This window comes from Rhincodon typus, chromosome 26, assembly GCF_021869965.1.
Source record: "Rhincodon typus isolate 14 chromosome 26, sRhiTyp1.1, whole genome shotgun sequence".
Taxonomy (NCBI): Eukaryota; Metazoa; Chordata; class Chondrichthyes; order Orectolobiformes; family Rhincodontidae; genus Rhincodon; species Rhincodon typus.
In genome coordinates, this window is record NC_063357.1 from 10,561,347 (window position 1) to 10,585,037 (window position 23,691).

Sequence of the window (23,691 nt, forward strand, 5' to 3'; positions counted from 1 at the left end):
CTCCCTCAGTCTCTCAAAGTAGTGGGGGTTTCTGCAACATTTCTTTATTTTTGATCTCTCTTACCAGACAGATTCTGGAAAGGTGAAGAACTTTAGTTTGCCGTCTGTCCAGAGTATAGTATACAGAAGGATTTAAAAAGAAATCTCACTTCAACATAACATAGCGGTTGAAGCAATCGAATCTTCGCTGTTTGTTGTATTAAATGATCATTTATCGGTGAGATGGCCTGGGCGATTGGACGGCACTTTGACTGAACCATGTAAGTGAAAGACAGCGGCGGGAAAAATATCTGCGCGCGTGCGCAGTAAATCGGGAGCCGGCTTATGGCCTGCACGCGTGCGCAGTTAGACGAGTACCGACGGGGTCGAAGTCACGTGCAAATGCCCTTGCGCCGGAAGTGAAGGAGGAGCGGAGGCGGTTTGGTTGGTCGGCACGGCAACTGTTGCAGGTACTGGGCCTACTTCGGGGGTGGGGAGGGTTTTAACGTACAAACTCACTCACTTTGGACGATGTTGTGAGAACAAAGTTCACCAAAGCGGACTGAGCGATTGTCGATAAAGAGAGGGAGATGTCAGTGACCGTCTCAACAGAAGCGAGTTCAGGCTCCTCATGGCAGCTGGAAGAAATGATCGTAGAGGGTGGAACTCCCTCAAACTCCCCCCAAATCTGAGAGCTCTAACTGAATTGTTTAAGTAGGCTAGGCCATTGGTTTAGGTTGAAGCTGGATATTTCCAAGGTTGCGTAGGCAGAACTCCCCCTCCCATTCCTCAGAAAAAACATTTCAACTCCCCCTCCCATTCCTCAGAAAAAAAAACATTTCAACTCCCCCTCCCATTCCTCAGAAAAAAAACCACCTAGAAACCGATATTCATTTTAAGCCCACCGACTCCCACAGCTACCTAGAATACTCCTCCTCCCACCCACCTTCCTGCAAAAATGCTATCCCCTATTCCCAATTCCTTCGCCTCCGCCGCATCTGCTCCCAGGATGAGGCATTCCACTCCCGTACATCTCAGTTGTCCTCGTTTTTCAAGGACCGTAACTTCCCCTCCTCGGTGGTCGAGAACGCCCTCAACCGTGTCTCCCACATCTCCCGCACCTCATCCCTCACACCCCGTCCACGCAATAAAAACCAAAAAAGAATCCCCCTCGTCCTCACGTACCACCCCACCAACCTCCGGATCCAACGCATCATCCTCCGACACTTCCGCCATCTGCAATCCGACCCCACCACCAAAGACATCTTTCCCTCCCCACCCTTATCTGCTTTCCGGAGGGACAACTCTCTCCGTGACTCCCTTGTCCGCTCCACACTCCCCTCCAGCTCCACCACACCCGGCACTTTTCCCTGCAACCGCAGGAAGTGCTACACCTGCCCCCATACCTCCTCCCTCACCCCCATCCCAGGCCCCAAGAAGACTTTCCACATCAAGCAGATGTTCACCTGCACATCTGCCAATGTGGTATACTGCATCCGCTGTACCCGGTGTGGCTTCCTCTACATCGGGGAAACCAAGCGGAGACTCGGGGACCGCTTTGCAGAACACCTACGCTCGGTTCACAACAAACAACTGCACCACCCAGTCGCGAACCATTTCAACTCCCCCTCCCATTCCTCAGACGACATGTCCATCCTGGGCCTCCTGCAGTGCCACAATGATGCCACCCGAAGGTTGCAGGAACAGCAACTCATATTCCGCTTGGGAACCCTGCAGCCCAATGGTATCAATGTGGATTTCACAAGTTTCAAAATCTCCCCTCCCCCCACCGCATCCCAAAACCAGTCCAGCTCGTCCCTGCCTCCCTAACCTGTTCTTCCTCCCACCTATCCCCTCCTCCCACCTCAAGCCGCACCTCCATCTCCTACCGACCAACCTCATCCCGCCCCCTTGACCTGTCCGTCCTCCCTGGACTGACCTATCCCCTTCCTAACTCCCTACCTACACTCACCTTTCCTGGCCCCATCCCCGCCTCTTCGACCTGTTTGTTTCCTCTCCACCTATCCTCTCCTCTATCCCTCTTCTATCCGCCTCCCACTCTCTCCCTATTTATTTCAAAACCCCCTTCCCCTCCCCCTTTTCTGATGAAGGGTCTAGGCCCGAAACGTCAGCCTCTCTGCTCCTATGATGCTGCTTGGCCTGCTGTGTTCATCCAGCCCTGCACCTTGTTATTTCCAAGGTTGCATTGGTTTCATCGAGTTTTCCCCTTTACCTCACCAATACTTTCTAAAAGACCAAGACTGTATTCGACAACAGAAATTTCTTCTCATGTTGGAAAGACCAAAGAAGCCTTCAGCTTTTGTTGCTTTCAGCCCCTTTGGTACTGATTCCATTCCTATCTTCAGTAATTGTCTGACATTGAATCTGATCATTTCAAACCTTTGTATTGAATTTGACCTCAATATAAGAGTCCCAAACAAAGACTGCCTGTTTCCACCCCTGACTGTGGTTCAGCTCATCTGCTGAAACAAATGCATGTGTTTGCTACCTTTAGACACAGCTATTCCAATGTGTTTCAGCTTCTCATGATTTACCCTTCAAAACTTGTATGTGTACCAAATCCCCTTCAGTATCAACTCTGCTCACTTATCAACATTGGATCCAGTTAAGTAATACTTACATTTTGAAGTTTTCATCTTTGGTTTCAGATTTTGCCACCGCCTTGTCCTTCCTTATCTGATTTTGATCTTATTTAATTTAGTTTTATTTTATTTATTTTTGTCACATTACTGAAACTGAAGAGAAGATGCAGAGAATGATGAACTTTAATTTATGAGAGGTCCATTCATCAGTCTGATAACAGAAGGGAAGAAGCTGTTCTTAAATCGGTTGTTACATGTTTTGAAACTTTTGCATCTTCTGTTGATGGAAGAGGTGGGAGGGGTCTTAGATTATGTTGACTGCTTTTCTGAGGCAGTGGGAATTTTAGAGTGAATCAATGGAAGGAAAGCTGTTTTATGTGATGGACTGGGGTGCGTTCACAACTCTGTGTAATTTCTTGTGGTCTTGGAAAGAGCCATACCAAGCTGTGATACGTCTGAATAGGATGCTTTCTATGGTGTATCTATAAAAATTGGTAAGAGCCATTGTGGACATGCTGAATTTCGTTAACCTTCTGAGGAAGTAGAGGCAATAGTGTGCTTTCTTGACTATAGCATTGATATGACTGGACCAGGACAGATTGTTGATGATATTTACTCCTAGGATCTTGAAGTTCTCAACGATCTCCATCTCGGCACCATTGATACAGTCAGGGGCGTGTCCTCCACTCCGCTTCCTGAAGTCAATGACCAGCTGTTTTGTTTTGCTGACACAGAGAGATTGTTGTCTTTACACCATGCCACTAAGCTCTCTATCTCTTTCCTGTACTCTATCTTGTTTTTGTTTGAGATCTGACCTACTATGGTGGTGTCAGCATGTAAATGGAGTTAGAGATGAATTTGGCCACAAAGTCGTGTGTGCATAAGGAGTTTAATAAGAGGCTAAGCCTTGCTGAGCACTGGTGTTGAGTATTATCATCGAGGTCTTGACGCCCATCTTTACTGATTGCAGGTCAGGAAGTCAAAGATCCAGTTGCAGACAGGCGAGCAGAGTCCTAGGTCTCGGAGTTTGGAGATGAGTTTGGTTAAAATTATGGCATTCAAGGTGGAGCTGAGGTCAATAAATAGGAGCTTGATGTAAGTGTCCTTGTTATCCACATGTTTCAAGGATAAATGTAGGAACAGGAAAATGGCATTTGCCATGGACCTAATGCCATGTGCAATCTCCTCCAGCTTCTCCAACTTCTGCAATCTTCAAACTCTGGTCTCTCAAGTTTAGTTCCTCTATTGTTGGTGACTATATCTTACCCAGTCCAAGCCTCATTCCCTCCCTAAAGATTTCTGTGTTGCTATTTGTCTTTCCTCTTTTACTACACTTAAACTTACTGCTTTGTCCAAGCTTTTGGTCATCTGCCCTCAAATTCTTGTGGCTTGGTATCAAATTTTGTTTCTTGGCTCTGCTGTGAAATAAGTGCTTTGGAACATGTTACTATATTAAAATGGTATGTTATATAAAGCAAGCATTTAAATTTACTGATTGGCCTTAAAGAAATAAATCATTTTTAGTTTGAGTACAAAATTGCCTGCTATGGTAGGAAATTATCAAATGGTGAGATGGCTATAGTAAAATACTTGGCTTTTATTTTGTCTTTGCTTTGTTTCTCTCAAGTACAACGTAAATTTCCACACTGACTGAATTTCCAATCTACTGTTGTTAGCAATGAACTTGATGCCATCTGTTGAGACACTTAATACTGCATTGCTTTGATTTTGTTATCAATATTTCTCCCTCAGATAACTTTGTAAGAACATTGATCAATTTCAGCAGAATGTCAATCAGTATTGGAATGTATTTCTGCAATGATTAATGGTTTTAATACTACTATTTCTCCACTGTATTGACACACATTTTTTCAGCTTAGATTTCATTTGGCTTATCACACCTGTGATTTTTTCCATTTCCTGTTATCCGTTGTGATACTATTGTCTCTTCAATAAAATATTTGATTTTATTGTTAACCGACCAGGTAGCACATTTTAAAGTACAATTGAAAGTGGTGGTATTTCACTGTAGATTAAATGCTTAAATTCTCAAATTTTGGACTGAAGTTTGAGAATCCTTTCTCATGAACCTAAGTTATGGCGATGGGTTTGGAAGTCTGCAGAGTATTTATTCTGTTCAAGAATGCAATTCATTTAGTGGGTGGTTTGGTATTTTAACACATATTTGAATATGCCAAGAATGTAAAGTACTTTTTCTCATTAGAATTTAAAACTTGCATACTGTCTTCTAGATAGTTAACATAATTGAATTTGAAGCAGCAGATGAGTGTATAACTTTCAATTTATTCTTGAATGCTTCATTCCTAGCGTCTATTTGAACTCATAGCTTTGGAAGTTTTTAACTTTGAACTTGGCCTGAGATGTTACACAGATGCATAATCATAATACAAAAATTAACACAGCCCTTGGATGGCAATGACAGAGGTGACGAAAAGCTTAGTCAAAAATGTGGCTGAGGAAGGTGAAGGGATGAATGGTTTTGGGAGCATGGAGATGAACTGAGTGCTAGCAGATTTTCCAGTGCTATGTTCTAGGGAGGGGTTGTACATTAATGGTATTTTAATTGTATTGCCAAGATATACAGTGAAACACATTGTTTATTTATGTACTAGGAGCACTGCTGTCATATGTTTAGTTAGTTTAATTTGGTTTGATCAAAATAGTATAGTGACTGCTGAGATACTGGATTTATAGGTCAAAAGCAGACATAACAGAATGCTGCATTTTGTAAATAAACACATTATCTCAAAGTATCAGTGTCTAGTTTCATACTTAAATTGATTTGGGATCTGAGTAAAACTGTAGACCTGAGGGAGGGGTTAAGAGGTAGGAAATTGGAATGCCATAAATTCAATGGCTGCAAATCCTGTCACCAGTAGGTGGTACCAAGAGTGGCAGGTGTGAAGAGGGCTTAATTTTGGATTGATCGAGGAGGCAAAGGCAGTTTCCACACTGCTATTGACATAAGTTCCAGCCAGAAGTGATTAAGGCTCAGGGGCTAGAGCTAATAAAAGCATAAAGGTTTTATCTTTCAAAATTCAAGGTCTTGCCACCTGATGCCGTGGAGCTGCCACGGACACAGCATCAGCAAGCACTGTTTGGATCTAGGAAAAGGCAACACAGTGGCTAGAGAATGTTAGGTGGGGGTCTTGTCTCTTACTGCACTGCTCCAAGTATAGGTTGCCCAACCCCTACACATGAATTATGACGTGTACACAGGTGCCTCCTACAACTTTTCCTGTTGTAGCTAAGTGGTGTACCAAGCTGCATCTGTGCATGCATGGTGACCATATTGTGTTATGGATAATCACTCCAAAATTCATTGTCCATCATGCAATTTTATGATGTACTCTTTTTAAGAAATCTGTGATCATTAATTATCAGAAACATAAGTCCTCCAGAGCAGAAGAAAATAATTTCTCATCAGTTGTAAATAGCTGACCCCAAATACATCTGCGCTAGGGGACAAATCAACTTAACATCCACACTATCTACTTGAGAATCTGATATATTTCATTAAATCACCCATCATTTTTTAAAAATTCCAGATGAAAAGTTGGATGAATTTAATGCCTGAGGTTCTTTTGTCCACATTGAACAAAAGAACAAAGAAAATTACAGCACAGGAACAGGCCCTTAGGCCCTCCAAGCCTGCGCCGATCCAGATCCTCTATCTATACCTGTCACCTATTTTCCAAGGATCTGTATCCCTCTGCTCCCTGCCCATTCATGTATCTGCCTAGATACCTCGTAAATGATGCTATCATGCCTGTCTCTACCACCTCCGCTGGCAACGCGTTCCAGGCACCACCACCCTCTGCGTAAAGAACTTTCCATGCATATCTCCCTTAAACGTTTCCCCTCTCACCTTGAAATCGTGACCCCTAGTAATTGAGTCCCCCACTCTGGGGAAAAAGCTTCTTGCTGTCCACCCTGTCTATACCCCCCGTGATTTTGTAGACCTCAATCAGGTCCCCCCTCAACGTCCGTCTTTCTAATATAAATAATCCTAATCTACTCAACCTCTCTTCATAGCTAGCGCCCTCCATGCTGCTCCTATGATGCTGCTTGGCCTGCTGTGTTCATCCAGCTCTGCACCTTGTTGTCCAACATCCTGGTGAACCTCCCTGCACCCTCTCCAAAGCATCCACATCCTTTTGGTAATGTGACGACCAGAACTGTACGCAGTATTCCAAATGTGTTGGAACCAAAGTCCTATACAACTGCAACAGGACCTGCCAACTCTTGTACTCAATACTCCATCCGATGAATGAAAGAATGCCGTATGCCTTCTTCACCACTCTATCGACCTGCGTTGCCACCTTCAGGGTACAATGGACCTGAACACCCAGATCTCTCTGTGCATCAATTTTCCCCAGGGCTTTTCCATTTACCGCATAGTTCGCTCTTGAATTGGATCTTCCAAAATGCATCACCTCGCATTTGCCTGGATTGAACTCCATCTGCCATTTCTCCGCGCAACTCTCCAATCTATCTATATTCTGCTACATTCTCCGACAGTCCCCTTCACTATCTGCTACTCCACCAATCTTAGTGTCATCTGCAAACTTGCTAATCAGACCATATATACCTTCCTCCAGATCATTTATGTATATCACAAACAACAGTGGTCCCAACACGGATCTCTGTGGAACACCACTGGTCACAGTTCTCCATTTTGACAAACTCCCTTCCACTACAACTCCCTGTCGCCTGTTGCCCAGCCAGTTCTCTGTCCATCTAGCTGGTACCCCTGGACCCCATACGACTTCACTCTCTCCATCAGCCTACCATGGGGAACCTTATCAAACGCCTTACTGAAGTCCATGTATATGACATCTACAGCCCTTCCCTCATCTATCAACTTTGTCACTTCCTCAAAGAATTCTATCAAGTTGGTAAGACATGACCTTCCCTGCACAAAACCATGCTGCCTATCACTAATAAGCCCATTTTCTTCCAAATATAAATAGATCCTATCCCTCAGTATCTTCTCCAGCAGCTTCCCCACCACTGACGTTAGGCTCACCGGTCTATAATTACCTGGATTATCCTTGCTACCCTTCTTAAACGAGGGGACAACATTAGCAATTCTCCAGATCTCCGGAACCTCACCCGTGCTCAAGGATGCTGCAAAGATATCTGTTAAGGCCTCAGCTATTTCCTCTCACGCTTCCCTCAGTAACCTGGGATAGATCCCATCTGGACCTGGGGACTTGTCCACCCTAATGCCTTTTAGAATACCCAACACTTTCCTCCCTCCTTATGCCGACTTGACCTAGAGTAATCAAACATCTATCCCTAACTTCAACATCTGTCATGTTCTTTTCCTCAATGAATACCGACACAAAGTACTCATTAAGAATCTCACTCATTTTCTCTGACTCCTGGCATAACAATGATTTGCATTTAAAACTAAACAGGAGATCAGAACTAAAAGACAACATTTTTCTGCAGTGCATTCTATTGTGAAGTCTCTCAGCACCTTGTCCTGTGTTTAATCTAATGTTTTTTTTTAAGTTTCAGGAAGTCACATTGTTTTTACCAAATACCGTTAATGAGGTCTAATGCTGTTCATTCTGTGCTGTAGAGGCAGTACGGCGTATGTTTACTTCCGATTTACAGAGCTGAACTAAAAGAATTGCAATATCTTAAATATTCTATAGAAAAAAAGGTTAATTAATTTTTTTTAATCAACCTGTTCAGAGATGTTCTTATACACTCCTAGGGTAGGTGGGACTTGAACTTGGACCTCTGAGTCCAGGGGTAGGGACACTACTGTACTGTACAGGAACCACTGGGATATTTTCCTGTATGATTTCTTTAATGAAAAATATACAGTATTACTTTATAGGAAGGAGCAGATGCAGGTTTTTAAGACAATGTTTACATTTGGTTGTGTGATATGTTAGATCAATGAAAGCTATGTTTTTCTGCCCAATAATTTTTTTTTTAAATCTACCCGTTTACTTGCATCTTTGTCAGCCTTCTGTTGTGTGGGTGTAATTGAATTTTCAAAGAGTGTACGAGGCTGTTCTCAGCATGATTAAATATTTGTTTCAACCTTGAGAAATCTTGCTGAACTGTCAGTCTGACTCACCAATTCATTTAAAAAGTGTGGAAGGACGTTACTAATTGCATTGAATGCAAAGTTCAGAATAAAAGTGTACTGTCCTCTTTTGTTCCCTCCCCATAATTATGGGTTTTGTTTCCTTTCAAGAGTAATAAAGAATCCATGTCCAGATATAAACTTATGTATTGCCAGACTTTCTGTTTGTATAGAACATTACTGACATCAAATACTGTCCTTGATCTAAAAGGTGATTCAATAGTAAACAGAACAAAAAAATCTTGCTTACTTGTTCCATGGCCCAAATATTCTCAGACCAAGAGCAGTGCCCCATGAAAAGCTAACCTTGACTTTAATTTATTCGCAAGATTCAAACAAAGAATCACTAAAAGTTTGTATTTACCTTGAGCTTTTCATAACCTCAGGGAAACTTAGAATACTGATACTTTTAACATGAACACACTGTTGAAATGTAGCAGCCATTTGCACACAGCAAAGCCCCAGAAACAACATCCGCCCACCACCTTAAATATTCATTGCCTCCACCATCAGTGCACACTATAAATACTGGATCTTGGTTTACTGTACAAGCCATTTGGTTTTTTTTGTCCTTTCAGTCTGATCTGTGAGGAGACTCCGTATCACAGCAACGTGCTTGACTCTTAACCGCGCTATGGAATAGCCTAACGTAAAATTTTTACACTTGCCGGGACTCAAGAAGGTAGCTTACCATCTCTTTCTAGAGGAGAATTACAGTGGACAATAGATGCAGTGGCATCCACATCCTGAGATTTTTTAAAAATATCCACAGCAGTCAGCAAATTATTCAAGAAAGTTCAGCTGAGAAATTGGTCTATGTCACCAGCAACTTTAAATTGAAACTCAATCTTCCAAGCAACCATCTTACTATGGTATCATTCAAATGTAAAGTTTGTCATTTATTTGAATTGTAAAACTTAATTTCTAAAATTATACATTTTATTTGTACTGAATTGCTTTGTGTCCTCAGCCATTACATTGAATTTTTGTTTTGTATACAAGAGAAGTCATCAATTACTGAAAGTGTATTTGAAAGTTTTCTAAATGCAAAAGCGTGAAAACTAAAATTTCAGGTATATCATTAAAGAATTCTAATTGAGGAAATCTGAAAGCCCTCATAGGGAACAGGATTGAAGACCAATGGTTTTTCATAATGATCACTAGTGGCCTGAATTACCCACTCCCTCCCTTATCTTGTGTTTTAGTACTAGAATTGAAGATATTTCATAAAGGACAGTCACCAGATTAGTAATTTCAATAATGGTAATATCTAGAGAAATGATAGCTTAGGTAACCTGTAATGAAACATATTTTCAGATTAAGTGCAAGATGCTGTTTGTTTCTAGTTATTCATGCATTACAAAATGACTTTCCTTGTTTTTCAGTGGTGCATATGTTATGAGCATTTGTAAGCGTGGCCAGACCTTGGCTTGACGATCACGGCGGGACAGTTTAAGCCAACTGTGTGCAGAGTCACCATTTATCTGCAGAAAGACATGTCTGGAGACACCTGCTTAACATCACTGTACCCATCTTCTGGAGCCAAACCCAAGGTCCTTGGCTTTAAAGGAGGAAGCACGGGGAACAAATATGTCCGATTAAATGTTGGAGGCTCCCTGTACTATACCACAGTTCAGATTTTAACCAGACATGATACTATGCTAAAGGCAATGTTTAGTGGAAGAATGGAAGTTCTTACTGACAAAGAAGGTGAATATAATCTAACCACAAGTACCTGATGTAACCAAGGGAGTTATTTTAGGTTTTCAAAGTTATGATGCATATATTGATGTGTATTGATGTACAGAAATGTGGGAAAGTGGCAGAGTGTGGCTTTTCTTCCCCCACATTTGCTGCTGTTTGGTGGGACATGGTGTGCAGCAAATAAAAGTAAGGAAATAATTAAAATTGGAGATGCATACAAACAAGACCAGTTAACACTAGCAATACGAATGCTGACCATCAATTTTACTGTTGGGAGGTTAGGTAAAGCTGCGGAGCTCTCCAGTTTCCAAAGCAAATTGTATCTTGTAATGTCTAATTATTATGTCCCCACTGCAAACTGTGGCAGACTAGTCATCGTAAACTCAGCAAATATGGAAGCCGGTACTTGGCTTCGGGGATTCGCATTCATTAAATAAACAGATTTTTATTTTTGGAATTGTAATCTTGATTTATTTTTGGAATTGTGCAGCATGTGGGTGTGATAAAAGTCATGTCTAAAGTTGGATCTCAGTTAACACAGCAAAATAAACAGTTATATTCACATACCTGTATTTTAAAAATTACAGATTTCCAGGACATTTGTTTTAAGTTAGTACCAAGCAGCTCCAATCGGAAGATTTTGCCTGACATTATTTGAATCTGGAAAAATAACTCTGGTGATAAACTTTTATTACAAGCAAGAAAAGTTACAATGTGAAATAGTTAAAATATTAGTATGATAACCTGCTGATTTCTAGTTCGTACAAGTCTACTGGATATTGTTACACTATCTAGTTGTCATTTATTATTTTTGTGCATTTAATATTTGAATGCTGTAATGCAGATGATATCAAATTCTTGAAGTCTGCGTTGCACACAATAGAGCTTCTGCTGTATGATGAGAATGTGGGAACAAAAGACTATTTTGTTAAATTAGAAAATAGTTCAAGGCCTAGATTCAAAGTATAGCATACTGCCAAGTTAGGAGAGAAGAGGAACCAGATGACATTTAGTTGATGCCAACCTTGGATGTGAAATGCTTAGAGATTCACGGAAGCAGAGAAGACTGCGAGCACGATTTAAAAACTTACAATTTTGAGATCTTATGATAGGCCAGAATACAAAATGGCTTTGAACTTTCTGCATCCAGTTTTGTGACCCAATCTGACTAATTTTCCATTTTTTCCTACAAGAAAATGACATGTAAGCTGGAAAGTTCAGTGTAGTTTTAAAGTGATGTTCCTTCATGACCTCCTTGAAGGAGATCTGGTTTAGTTAGTCAGGTGATGCAGCAAGTTTATTTGCCTACAGATGGTGTGTTTGTAAATTATTTTTAAAAATTAAAATGTCTCTAATTTAATTCATGGTTTCTTTGGATTATAATCTTATTATTTAATATTTCACAGAATGCCTCTCTCTGTCTGCATTGTCAATTCTTTCACTTTAAAAACCAGATCTGCATGCAGTCTCCTTTTAATACCAGCTATTTATTAGTGTTAACCAGCTAACAAAGTTCTCATGGGCTTCATGAAACAAAAGTAACTTCTATTAAAATGTCTCTTAAAGATGCATATTATTATTTTTAATGTGATGAGACAAAACTCAATTGTATAGATTTTACAGTTTAACTGTCACTATGGTGCAGATCTCTTAAGTTCCTGTCCTGTGCATCACTGTCAATTTGATTGGAAAAAAAAATACAATGCTACAAATATTGAATGGGCACAGTTTTGTTAAAGATAAATCTCCAACCAGTGTGCAGTTTCAGGTTGTATTTAATGAAATTATAGTGTATATATGTTTGACATAGTAGCTAAATTATTAGACCAAATTAGTGTAACTCAGAACGTCTGAACTAGTTGAATTTTCAGGTAGTATTCAACAAAGTTCCATATGGAACGCTTGCAGGATTAGATTTACAGAATGTGTGGTAAATTAACCAACTAAATTAAAGACAAAATCAGAAATGAAGGAGTATGTCAGGGGGTGAGGAGTGGGGAGAGGAAGAGAGACAGACAGTGACTAATGGGATTCATATGAATCTATTCTTGGTTGCCTTATGATTCACACGTCAGCAAACAAAACAAAGAAGCTCACTTCTTTATGGTGTTAAAAGATTTGACAAGGTAATGAGTGCAAGAGTGATGGCACTTACTGAACTCTGAACAACTTAAGAACGACAAACAGGTTTTATTGTAGATAAATGAATCACTTTGCATATTGGAATGGGAAATGGGACAAGATGCCCTTCAGTAATAGTGAAAAAGAATTTGGTTGTTCTGATTTTCATTCAAGTTCATGTGACCCAACCAAGTGAGCTAAATTTGTGCTGAGCTGTATCTCTGAAATGGCAACTGTTGTACATTCAAATAGTTCAAAGCCTAAATTCAAAGTATAGCATTCTGCCAAATTTGGAGAGAAGATGAACCAGATGACATTTAGCTGATGCCAACCTTGGATGTGAAATGTTTAGAGATTCACGGAGGCAGAGAAGACCATGAGCAATATTTAAAAGTTTCCAGTTTTGAGATCTTATGATAGGCCAGAATACAAAATGGCTTTGAACTTTCTGCATCCAGTTTTGTGACCTAATCTGATTAATTTTCCATTTTTTCCTATAAAAACATTATATGTAAACTGGAAAGTTCAGTATAGTTTTTAAATGACGTTCCTACATGACCTTTTTGAAGGATATCTGGTTTAGTCAGCGGATGCAGCAAGTTTATTTGCCTACCGATGGTGTGTTTGTAAATTATTTTTAAAAATTAAAATGTCTCTAATTTAACTCATGGTTTCTTTAGATTATAATATTATTTAATATTTTACAGACTGCCTCTCACTGTCTACATCGTCAATTCTTTCACTTTAAAAACTAGATCTGCATCCAGTCTCCTTTTAATACCAACTATTTGTTAGTGTTAACCAGCTAGCAAAGTTCTCATGGGCTTCATGGAACAAAAGTAACTTCTATCAAAATGTCTCTTAAAGATGCATGTTATTATGTTTAATGTGATGAAACAATAACTTAATTGTATAGATTTTACAGTTTAACTGTCACTACGCTGCAGATTTCTTAAGTTACTGTCCCTTGCATCACTATCAATTTGATTGAAAAAAATGTGACACTACAGATATTGAGGGGCACAGTTTTGTTGCTCAGCTATTTGCTGAATATATTGGGCTCATAATCTTTAGCGTTTAGAAGAATGAGAGGTGATCTCATTGAAACATAAATGATTCTGAAGGGATGCAACAGGACAAACATGAGAGAGATTTCCCCCCAAACTGGAGTTCTAGAGCACAGGCACTGTCTCAGGATAAGGGGATGATCCGTTAGGATTGAGAGGAGATGTTTCTTCACTCTGACAGTTGTAAATCTTTGGGATTGTGTATCCTGGAGCATTGTGGATATCAGAAGGAATTGAGGGATATAGGGAGCAAACATGAAGGAGAAATTGAGGGATAAGGATTAGCCAGGATTATGTTGAATGGCAGCGTTGGCTTGAGGATCTGTATGGTCTACTCCTCCTAGTTTTTATATTCTTATGTCTAGCATGCAGCAGTTTTTGTTGTTTGGGAGAGAATTGTTGGCTATGGTATTGAAGAGATATTTGCTCCTCTTTGAATAATTCTAGATTATCTTTTGATCTTCATCGGAACCATTGAGACCTGACTTCAGTGGTTGATCCTAAGGATGGTACATCTAGCCTTTGAAGAGAGAAGATGAACCAGATGACATTTAGTTGATGCCAACCTTGCTGTACTGAAATTCTGAAATATGGATTAAACCACAACCTTCATATTTAAGAGTATTACTAACCGAATCAGGTTGACTCTGTGATGGATAGAATATAATTAAATGATAGTGGAACCAAGGAATCATCTTGACACTAAAGAAATTTGTATAATATTGTTTCTAAAATTTGATATGCCCAAGGTTTACTCATATTGCTAAGAGGTGGGAAGAAATCCAGTGATCTTTCATCTTGTAATTAAAATGGAATTAATAGTGTGTTTCTTAAAACTTCATTCATTGGATGTGGGCATTCCTGGCTTGGCCGGCACATTTTGCTCATGTCTATTTGCCCTTGAGAAAGTGATGGTTAGCTGCCTCCTTGAACCACTGAATTGCATCTGATAATTGACTGATAATGCTTCAAGGGAGTTCCATAATTTGGACCCAGCAACCCTGAAGGAAAAGTGATATATCTCCAAGTTAAGATGATGAGTGCTTTGGAGGGGGATCTCACAACTGCTGGTATTTCCCAAGTACCTACTGCCCTTGCCTTCTAGATTGTACTGCTTATAGATTTGGAATGTGCTGTCTAAGGGGCTCAGAGAATTTCTGCAACACATCTTGTAGATGGTTCACATGGCTGTTACTATGCATTTGTGGCGGAGTAAGTGTTTGTGGATGTTCTGCCAGTCGAGCAGATTGCAATGTCCTGGATGGTGTTGAGCTTCTTGAGTGTTGCGGGAGCTGCACTCATCCAGGCAAGTGGGCAATATGTGTGAGTAAGCAGATTTTGTATGGAGAGATTTGAAGAGTCAAACGGTCTTTTTAACCACAGTATCTTGTGTAATTTAACTAATTTAAAGGGGTAGGGTACTGAGAATCCTTAGTTTTACCTTTTGTGCAGAATTTGGTTCTGCGTGGCGTGTAACTTTGCCTTGAATCACACTTCTCTACAATGGAATATTTGCTATTTTTCCAAGCAGGTTGGATCCTTATTGACCGTTGTGGCAAACATTTTGGCACAGTTTTGAACTACCTGAGGGATGACTCAATTATCCTTCCAAAGAGTAGGCGGGAAATAAAAGAACTGTTGGCAGAGGCTAAATATTACCTCATTCAGGGCCTGGTGGATGTGTGTCAGACTGCTTTGCAGGTAACTTGCAGCAGATACTCTCTTTTTTAGCACAACAGATAAGCTTTTCTAAATGTAATGTAATTGTTTGTTATTTTGGTTGTGAAAGATAGGTGTAAAGTGTATTATTCGAGCACTGTTCTATTTAGTAAACATGCTGTGGTCTAGAAATCTTCATTAACATACTGCCTAATGGCAGCACAAGCATTAAACCCAAGGTAAAAGTTGTATCATGAATAGAAAAGTTCTAACTCTGCCAGAAACTACCTTCAAAAGCCATGAATACATTCTCTGCATCAGTACATTTATCAGCTCCTCAGCCCTGCCAGCCTTAATCTTCCTTTGAACAACTGATATAATCTTTCCTGTGATAAGAAGACAAAAGCAGCACATAGTACTGCAGGTGTGGTCTAAACAAGGAATTATATAATTGAAGCAAAATTTCTCTACACTTGTACTCAAATTGTCTTATGATAAAAGCTAACATTCCATTATTTTTCCTAATAGCTTGTTGCATTTGCATATTAGCCATCCGTGACTTAATGACAAGGACATCCAAGTGTCTTTGCACATCTACACTTTCCAATCCCTCACCATTTAAAAAGTAGAGTCATAAGCATGGAAACAGACCCTTCAGTCCAACCAGTCCATGCCAACCTTGTTCCCAAACTAAACTAGTCCCAACTGCCTGCGCTTGGCCCATATCCCTCCAAACCTTTCTTATTCATGAAATACTCTGCACATCTGTTCTTCCTATAAAAGTGTATAACATTTCAATTTTTTCACCTTATGTTCTATCAGCTGTGTTCTTGCCCTGTCATTAAAACTGTCGAAATCTTTCTGAAAATATTTTAGCTTTGTACCATCTGCAAATTTGGAAATATTGTGTTTGGTCTCCACATCCAAATCATCGATATGGGTGAACAGCTGAGAGCCAAGTACTGATGCTTCCCAGACTCTGCTAGTCATAGTGTGCCAGCAAGACAATGACAAGTCTATTCTTACAGTTTTCTGTTAGCTAATCCTTAATCCATGCTATTACATTATCTCCAGTACCATGTGTTCTAATTTTGTTAACTAACCTCCTGTGAGGGCCCTTATCATAAATTTTCCAAAAATCCAAATATACAACATCCATTGACTGCACTTTGTCAATTTTGTTAGCAATGTTCTCAAAAAAAAACAAGTTTGTCAAATACTACTTTCTATTAGCCAATCCATTCTGATTATGCCCAAACAGATTTTTTAATTTAAGCATCCTTTATGATCGATTCTTGTATTTGCCTTACTAATGATGCAAGGCTGACTGGTTCCATATTTTCCCTTTTTCCTTTCTCAAATAGCAAGGTGGCATTTGCAAGCTTCCACTCTGCAGGAACCATTCTAGGATCTGGAATTCTGGAAATTGATTACTGTCTCTGTAGCCATTTTTGTTTATGCTGGGATGTACGCTGTCAAGTCCTGAGGACTTGTCAACTGTCAACCCATTAATTCTCCCCCACTGAAAATACATAAGCAGTAGTGATTCAGACTCTCTGCCTTGTTTATTCCCAATAACAATTCAGCTAACTCTGATTTAATGGACCCACATTCATCTTAGCCAAACATCTTATTTTTATGTATCTGCAGAAGCTTTTATAATCCATTTTTTTTTATTTATGTTCTATTATTAATTTCCTTATCAGTTTCTTAATCCTTGAGTGAAGTTGTGATGTCCACAGCAATTGCATGTCGTTCTCTTTTGCTGTTTCTAAAATACAGTTGTGTGAAGAAATACATTGTTTACGTTCACTAGTGACTTCTTTCATCCTCTGCATTTGTAATTTGCTTTTCTTTAGGAAAAGAATGAATGCTGTGAAGTTGCATGTACAATTCCCATGATCACCTCTCCTAAGGAGGAAGAACAACTAATTGAAACATGTACAAAGGTCACAAGATTTTTGTCTTTTTTTGTGATGGAGGATCTTTGCTTAGATTTGTCACTTAATTCTCCATATCATTCAGTAAAAGCTAACTGCCTTTATTCTTTACCAACAGCCTGTTGTGAAGCTGCTACATAACAGAAGCAATAACAAATATTCCTATACTAGGTACGATAATTTGCATTGGGCTACGCCATGTTAATTTATGTTGATTTACCAGTTTTTGGAGACTTTTTTAAAAAAATATTATTGCTTTGAATCATATCTGTCTCACATGAGTGCAGTTTTCAGGATGCATAGTGAAAAGTTGATCTTTGGGGACAGTTGGGACCAGCAAGGAGATTCTGTGCAAGGCATAAGGTTTAATCTGTTCATCAAGAATTACCTTGCTTGAAAAGTTCTAATAATTTAGAAAGGGAGCAGAACAGTTTTTCAGTAGACAGCTACCTCCCTGTTTCTCTAGTACCCTACTGTCCAGTGAATACCAGTAATGTGCTTCACCAACCAGTTTAAGCCACATGGCAGTGGGTTTTGATGTTTGGTTCCAGAGCTAAATATTTAGTAATTGTTCTCCAATGTGGACGCAAATATTAGAAAAAGAGTGAACTTAAATTTGACTTGATAAAAGACACCAGAACATGCACTATTGCAAAAAACTGCACAATAGTCATGGTCTTTTCCATACCCCATTTTTCTTGTGTGAAAGAAATGCAGATTGGATGAAATAAGTCATTCCCTTTAGTTGCTGGATGTCCAACTGATGGTCTTTAGGCTATGTGAAACATGTAGCCCTAATAATTTATGGGGTTTTTTTGTTCTTTTCTGTTTGAATCTTATGGGCTTGCAGGTTTGAGAAGGATTGTTCTTAATGCTGTTGCCTTATTGGTAAGTAAATCCTAAATCAGAACTGATCTGTTTATATTCACAGCTTGAGATGCATCCAAGCTGATTGAAATTTGATTTTAAAACTTTATATGGGTCTCGAGGGGCTCTATGGAATGCCTCTGAGCAACCCACAAGAATAAAAATAAAAGTCTTGCACAGCCTCCTGTTGTATTAGAACATGTCCAGTATTCAACTATGTTTGGAAAAGTCTTGAAGCCTACATGCACAAAAGTTTATGTAGATTATGATCATGGACTTAGTGAATTTATGCATTTTCTTCATTCCCTAATTTGAACAAAACCAAATTTCAAAACTTAAACTGATTCATAAGCGATTATGTTTAGCATTATGTATGAAACAGCTGCTAAAATAGACTCGCTTGGGTTATCATAAATTAAGTATAGTACTGTCAAATCAAACCTTTGAAGATGTGGAAACGCCTACTGTAACAAAATGCTTCGTACAACTGCACCAGTGTTCCTGTACTATTGCTAGCGAATGCTATTTAATCCAAGTCATTCTGTGTCCCAGCAATTCTGATGACAATTTGTTGAAGAACATTGAGCTGTTCGACAAGTTATCCCTGCGATTTAATGGAAGAGTGCTGTTTATGAAGGACGTTTTAGGAGATGAGATTTGCTGCTGGTCATTTTATGGGCAGGGACGCAAACTTGCAGAGGTTTGCTGTACTTCCATTGTGTATGCAACAGAAAAGAAGCAAACTAAGGTACGTAAAAGGTGACCACTATATAAACGAACTGATATGAGTAAAATTCCTTTAGTAATACTTGACTTTGTGTCTGATCTCCTGATCCAAAGTTATTTCAAAGTTATATCCAATGGTACCCTGAAATGCCATCTGAATTTGGCAAGTCCTTTATTTTGTGCAGGATGGAGATCAAAGGATGACTTTGCATTGAGTTGGCATTCTGCTATAATCCTAGAAAAAGGAAGGAGAAAGAGAAAACATAGATAGCAGCAAATTATCCTGGGACATTCTTGGACACATTCCAGGTGACTGGCCTAGCCAGCAGCATTATAAGAGTTTGCGGCAAAGTTTCAATCATCACCTTGTCTGGGGATTTGAAGATGATATCGATACGTTCATAGGATCTAGGTATTTCAAAGCAGTCAAGCACTTTCCTTTCACCTCTGAAACCTGGGTTCGACTCCAGGACAAGAAATCACGCTGAAAGCCTCTTTTGTACAGAGTTTCCTGAAAAAAAGATTTATTTGAAATGTTTCACCTTGTTTAATTATAAGCATGAAAGGAAAATTACACACGTTGACAATATGCCGGATTCACCACATGGTAACATTGCAATTTTAATTGTTTACATTTTCTTTTAATTATATAGGTTGAATTTCCAGAAGCACGAATTTATGAAGAAACATTAAACGTCTTGCTTTATGAAACTCCACGTGTACCTGATAATTTGTTGTTGGAAGCTACTAGTCGAACCTCTGGTCAGGGATCACACAGTGAAGATGAAGAGGCACTGGAAGTTAGAGATCGTGTGCGTCGAATACATGTGAAAAGATATAGCTCCTATGATGACAGACCTCTTGGACACCAGGCTGCCTATAGAGATTAACATTATAATCAGATGGTTAGGTGTGAACAGTATTTACATTTTAAAATACTTTTTATCTACTGATGATCATCAACAGTTGGATTATCATGGAACATGAAGGCAACTGACTGACTAGAAAAAAAGTGCTTTCAAGGTTAATTTTCTTTGATTTGTTATAATGTTGATTTTTGTTTCATGAAAACCTTTTATAAGTAGAGCTGAAATGCTTGTCAAAAGTTGTGTATTAATTGGCCTTAACTCCATTGTAGATTATCTTTCTATTGATCTTTAGTTTCAGAAATCTGAAATGTCAATTTGATGCAAGTCTAGCTTACCTATGGCAGTGGAGATGAAGTTTGATGCCAGTGCCATTAACGTTCTCTTGTGACCATGCATATTCCACAGAGGGAGGAAACGATCACAGTGAGAGTTTTCCTCACATTATTGTTACATGCCTTTTTTTTTCAGATAATGGAGGCTTCGGATCAAGTGCACCTCTCCCCTTATTGTCACTGTTTTTGGCTTTGGACATTAAGGGGATTCATCCTCAAAATATCAGAAGAGTATATTTGAGTCTAAGCCTGTCTGCTAATTTCTGTTCAATATGGATCAATATACTTTAGTGCAATTACTTTCTGAACCATTGAGGGTGCCTTAGTTTACAACTGTAAGTTTATCATTCATTCATTGAATATAACAATGTTTTGGGAGTGCAGAAGGAAAAAACAGTTTTAATTACCATTCTTTTCATAGAAGAATCCTTCCACATCAACTATGTCAGCACCTTAGCGTTCCAGATACCTAACATAGTGTTTGGAGGTGAGGTCTATTCATAACCTATCTGAAATCCTAGGGCTTTAATACATCTCATCTTTATTTCCAAGTCTTAATGAACAATGATTCTCAACTCTTCAATATGTGATATTTGGTTCTTATTTGTGTATGATGAAATATATTTTACATCGTGTGTTTTTAATAGAACATCCAAGGGGATGTGTTTTTTTTTAATAAGTAGCATTGGCATTCTGGGATGATGATACATATTCTCTTATCATTTTAAAATAATGGAATCAGATTTGCATCTGAAAATTAAGTTAACTGGACCAAAATGTTACGTTTCTATTTTTTGTGTACACTGCCCATTGCTTGTCTTTGTATGAACCTGAGATGGTATATTTGACACCATAGTGCACTGTTTGGATCAGATTGTGGTATGTTGGCTGAAACTGACTTTAAGTAATGTTTGTGAAACTGATTGAACATAATTCACCTGTTCATATATGACTAATGCGAGTAGCTCAAGTTTGACTTTCAATTGGAGAAGTTTTATGGGCTTGTGACTTAGCCATGATGCAAGCCAGGATTAGACTGCTTTCAGGTTGTGGTGAGATTATTTGCCTAATTCATCCTTTTTCACTGCCCTGCCCTGAATCAAACCAGTTACTGGCTGACTATAGAATAGATTTGACAACAACTGAAGGAGCGATTAAAAAGCAAGTCTGCACATTTAAGTCTGGATTTGAGCTCCATTTGCCTTCAGCAAAGCAAAACAACTTCTCCTCCTTCACTCCCTTCCAGTGTGGCTTTCTGCTTCACTAGGAACTGTTTCTAGGATGCACTTTCTTTCGTCGTACTACTTTATCATGTTATGTAATTTGCGTCAGAAGAAAACATACCCCCAAGGGAAATCCTCTTCATCGCTGAGACAAAACAGCCTAGAACTTGAATCACAACCATATTGGGGATGACAACACAGTGAAGGCTTTGGTAGGCCTATAGTAAATTAATTCACTGCCCTCATTAGGATGGTACTGCTGCATGTGAGTGCTAGTTATGGCCCCAGAGGCTCTCTAAGAAAGCAAGAAAACATGGGAAAGTGAGAGTTGGCATGACCAACAGTCAGCAACGGCCTGTAATGTTGCTGTTTTAAAGATGACATACTGCAGGGTCACAGCTTCCAGTCATTCTCTTTAAGGGTTGGTGGTGTACTTGTTAAAGGCCCTGAAATACTGTTTCCAGCACACACCTGTGGGATTAACATCAGTTGCATGCACTTACTCTGAATGCATACTGACCAGTCCTAACTCGTGTGTGTGGTGCAATTTTAGCAGAGGAAGATGTATGCTTATCACCTGCTAGTTTCAACTATTAGGTACACATTTTACACCTATTGAATTTCTAGGCTAGTGCTATAAACTATGTAATCTCAATACTGTTTAGATAGCTGTACTTTTGCATTTAAACCTAAATGAGCTTTACTACCAGCCATCATATCTGATCGATAGTGCTGATTCTTTCCTAAACTCAGTAAGTCACTCATATCAACAGAGTGGTGAAAAACCTCCAAAGCTGTTGGTGTTTCACTTCTTCAGTGAAAATTGCTTGTGTGAGAAGAGGTAAACAAATCATCTCAAAGATGCAAATATTGATGCCATAGTACCTGCTAAATTGCTTGACCACCAACCTTTTATCACCTCAAATGAGTGCATATCCAAGATGGGGAGGTTCAATTGTGTACAATCGCAGGACATAAGTATTTCCTTTAGAAAGAGTAGTTTTTGTTTGCTTCAATGCTAAGTGGTGTGGCATTATCACTTTTACTGTAAATTGGTTTCAAAGTTTACATTTTGGTTTTCTGCCAATCAGAATGTAGATAATTAGGTGTCACAATCTAATAAATGAATCCAGATCATCTCCTAGATGTAACTGATTTCTAACCTCTGTAGTTCATTGCTCCTGGAAGTGAAGTGTCCCAGAATTTCATAGTTGCAGCTAAACTAAACACCAATTCTGCAGTACTTTAATTAATCGGGTACATCAATGATTGACTCGAAGGATAAAAGAGAAGAAATTAAGGAAAAGGGAATTTTTTAGACACTTTTAATATTGATTTTTTTTTTATAATTTGATCACAAATATATTGATGTCTACTTACATTTCAGTCGTGTGTGAATTTCCAAGTCTGTTTTTATGAATTAGCTAATTTGCAAAAATCTTCAAAAGCCACAAATATTGCAGTGATTGAGGTGCTGCTTGTGTCTGTGGATTTCGTAACATCAAATATTGCAGTTAAGCTGTGAAATGGTTGTTTAAATTGTGGTTGCTGGAAAGCTTACAGTGAGCCCAGTTGGTTAACTAACGCTGGAATACTCACCCACAAAACCACTGTGTAAATAAAACTGCTCAGAATTTTGACACTGTGATGGATTTTTCCCCCACAAAGTTGCTGTATCGCACATATTTAAAATTATCTGTAGTAACACTATTTTTAAGGAATAACTTTCTGGGAGGATTCTTCCACTTTTACACCAGAGTGTTGCTCCTTTTTAAATATTGTACTAAAAAAATTAAATATTTACTAACCTCAAAATGTGGTGTTCTTTGAGTGTAGTCTGTCTTTTAAACACAATTGTGACGATGCTAGTCTGTACCTTTTCTATATGTTCCAATATTTCAACAGAATCAAGTCATCATCATAATTCTGAATTAGGCAAAATAAAGATAGCAAAATCATTTTTCATTTGTAAGAGTGTAAATGATGTGAGTATAAATTCATCCATGGTAGTGAATGCAAATGCTATCTGATGTCAAAAGCTAAGCATTTAAGTTGCAGACCGTTAGAAGATCCTTCAACCCTGTTTCAAAATTTGTTAGGCACAACTTCAGATGAGCACTGTGTACTAATGTGAATATTTTTTAAATTGCTTCTAGTGGTTTATGACCTTTAGGATTGTTGAAATTTTATCATTGGTATTAGGAGCCTACAAACGTGAAACAAGATTGGAATAAAAACACAATGCTCGGGTTGTTGTGGAATAGTAGTAGTATCCCTACCTCTGAGCCAGGAAGCCTGGGTTCAAGTCCCACCTATTTTAGAATTGTGTAATAACAACTCTGAACAGATTGCTTAGAAAATACCTAAAAGGAGTGAGGAAGTACTCTCTGGGTCAGGCAGCAACGGAAAAGAAAGGAAGCAAATGTAATGTTTCCATCTCAGTTGCTGCCTGACCAGCTGAGTATTTCCAG

General features: G+C 39.0%; 1 protein-coding gene across 5 annotated transcripts; it reads left to right on the forward strand.

The window, feature by feature from the left end:
* Window positions 1-42: 42 nt before the first annotated feature.
* Window positions 43-23,133, forward strand: LOC109934000 (BTB/POZ domain-containing adapter for CUL3-mediated RhoA degradation protein 2). 5 transcript variants are annotated; one of them, XM_048612595.1, is made up of 8 exons: window positions 284-449; window positions 3,553-3,677; window positions 10,098-10,422; window positions 15,136-15,305; window positions 17,123-17,212; window positions 17,322-17,374; window positions 18,623-18,818; window positions 19,450-23,133. In XM_048612595.1, the coding sequence occupies exons 3-8, from the start codon at window positions 10,209-10,211 to the stop codon at window positions 19,684-19,686; spliced, it is 960 nt and encodes a 319-aa protein (XP_048468552.1). In that variant the 5' UTR covers window positions 284-449; window positions 3,553-3,677; window positions 10,098-10,208; the 3' UTR covers window positions 19,687-23,133. The 5 variants fall into 5 exon arrangements, with proteins under 5 accessions (XP_048468553.1, XP_048468552.1, XP_048468554.1 ...); XM_048612597.1 differs by lacking the exon at window positions 3,553-3,677 and adding an exon at window positions 9,291-9,394; XM_048612596.1 differs by lacking the exons at window positions 284-449; window positions 3,553-3,677 and adding an exon at window positions 43-260.
* The last annotated feature ends 558 nt before the right edge of the window (window positions 23,134-23,691 follow it).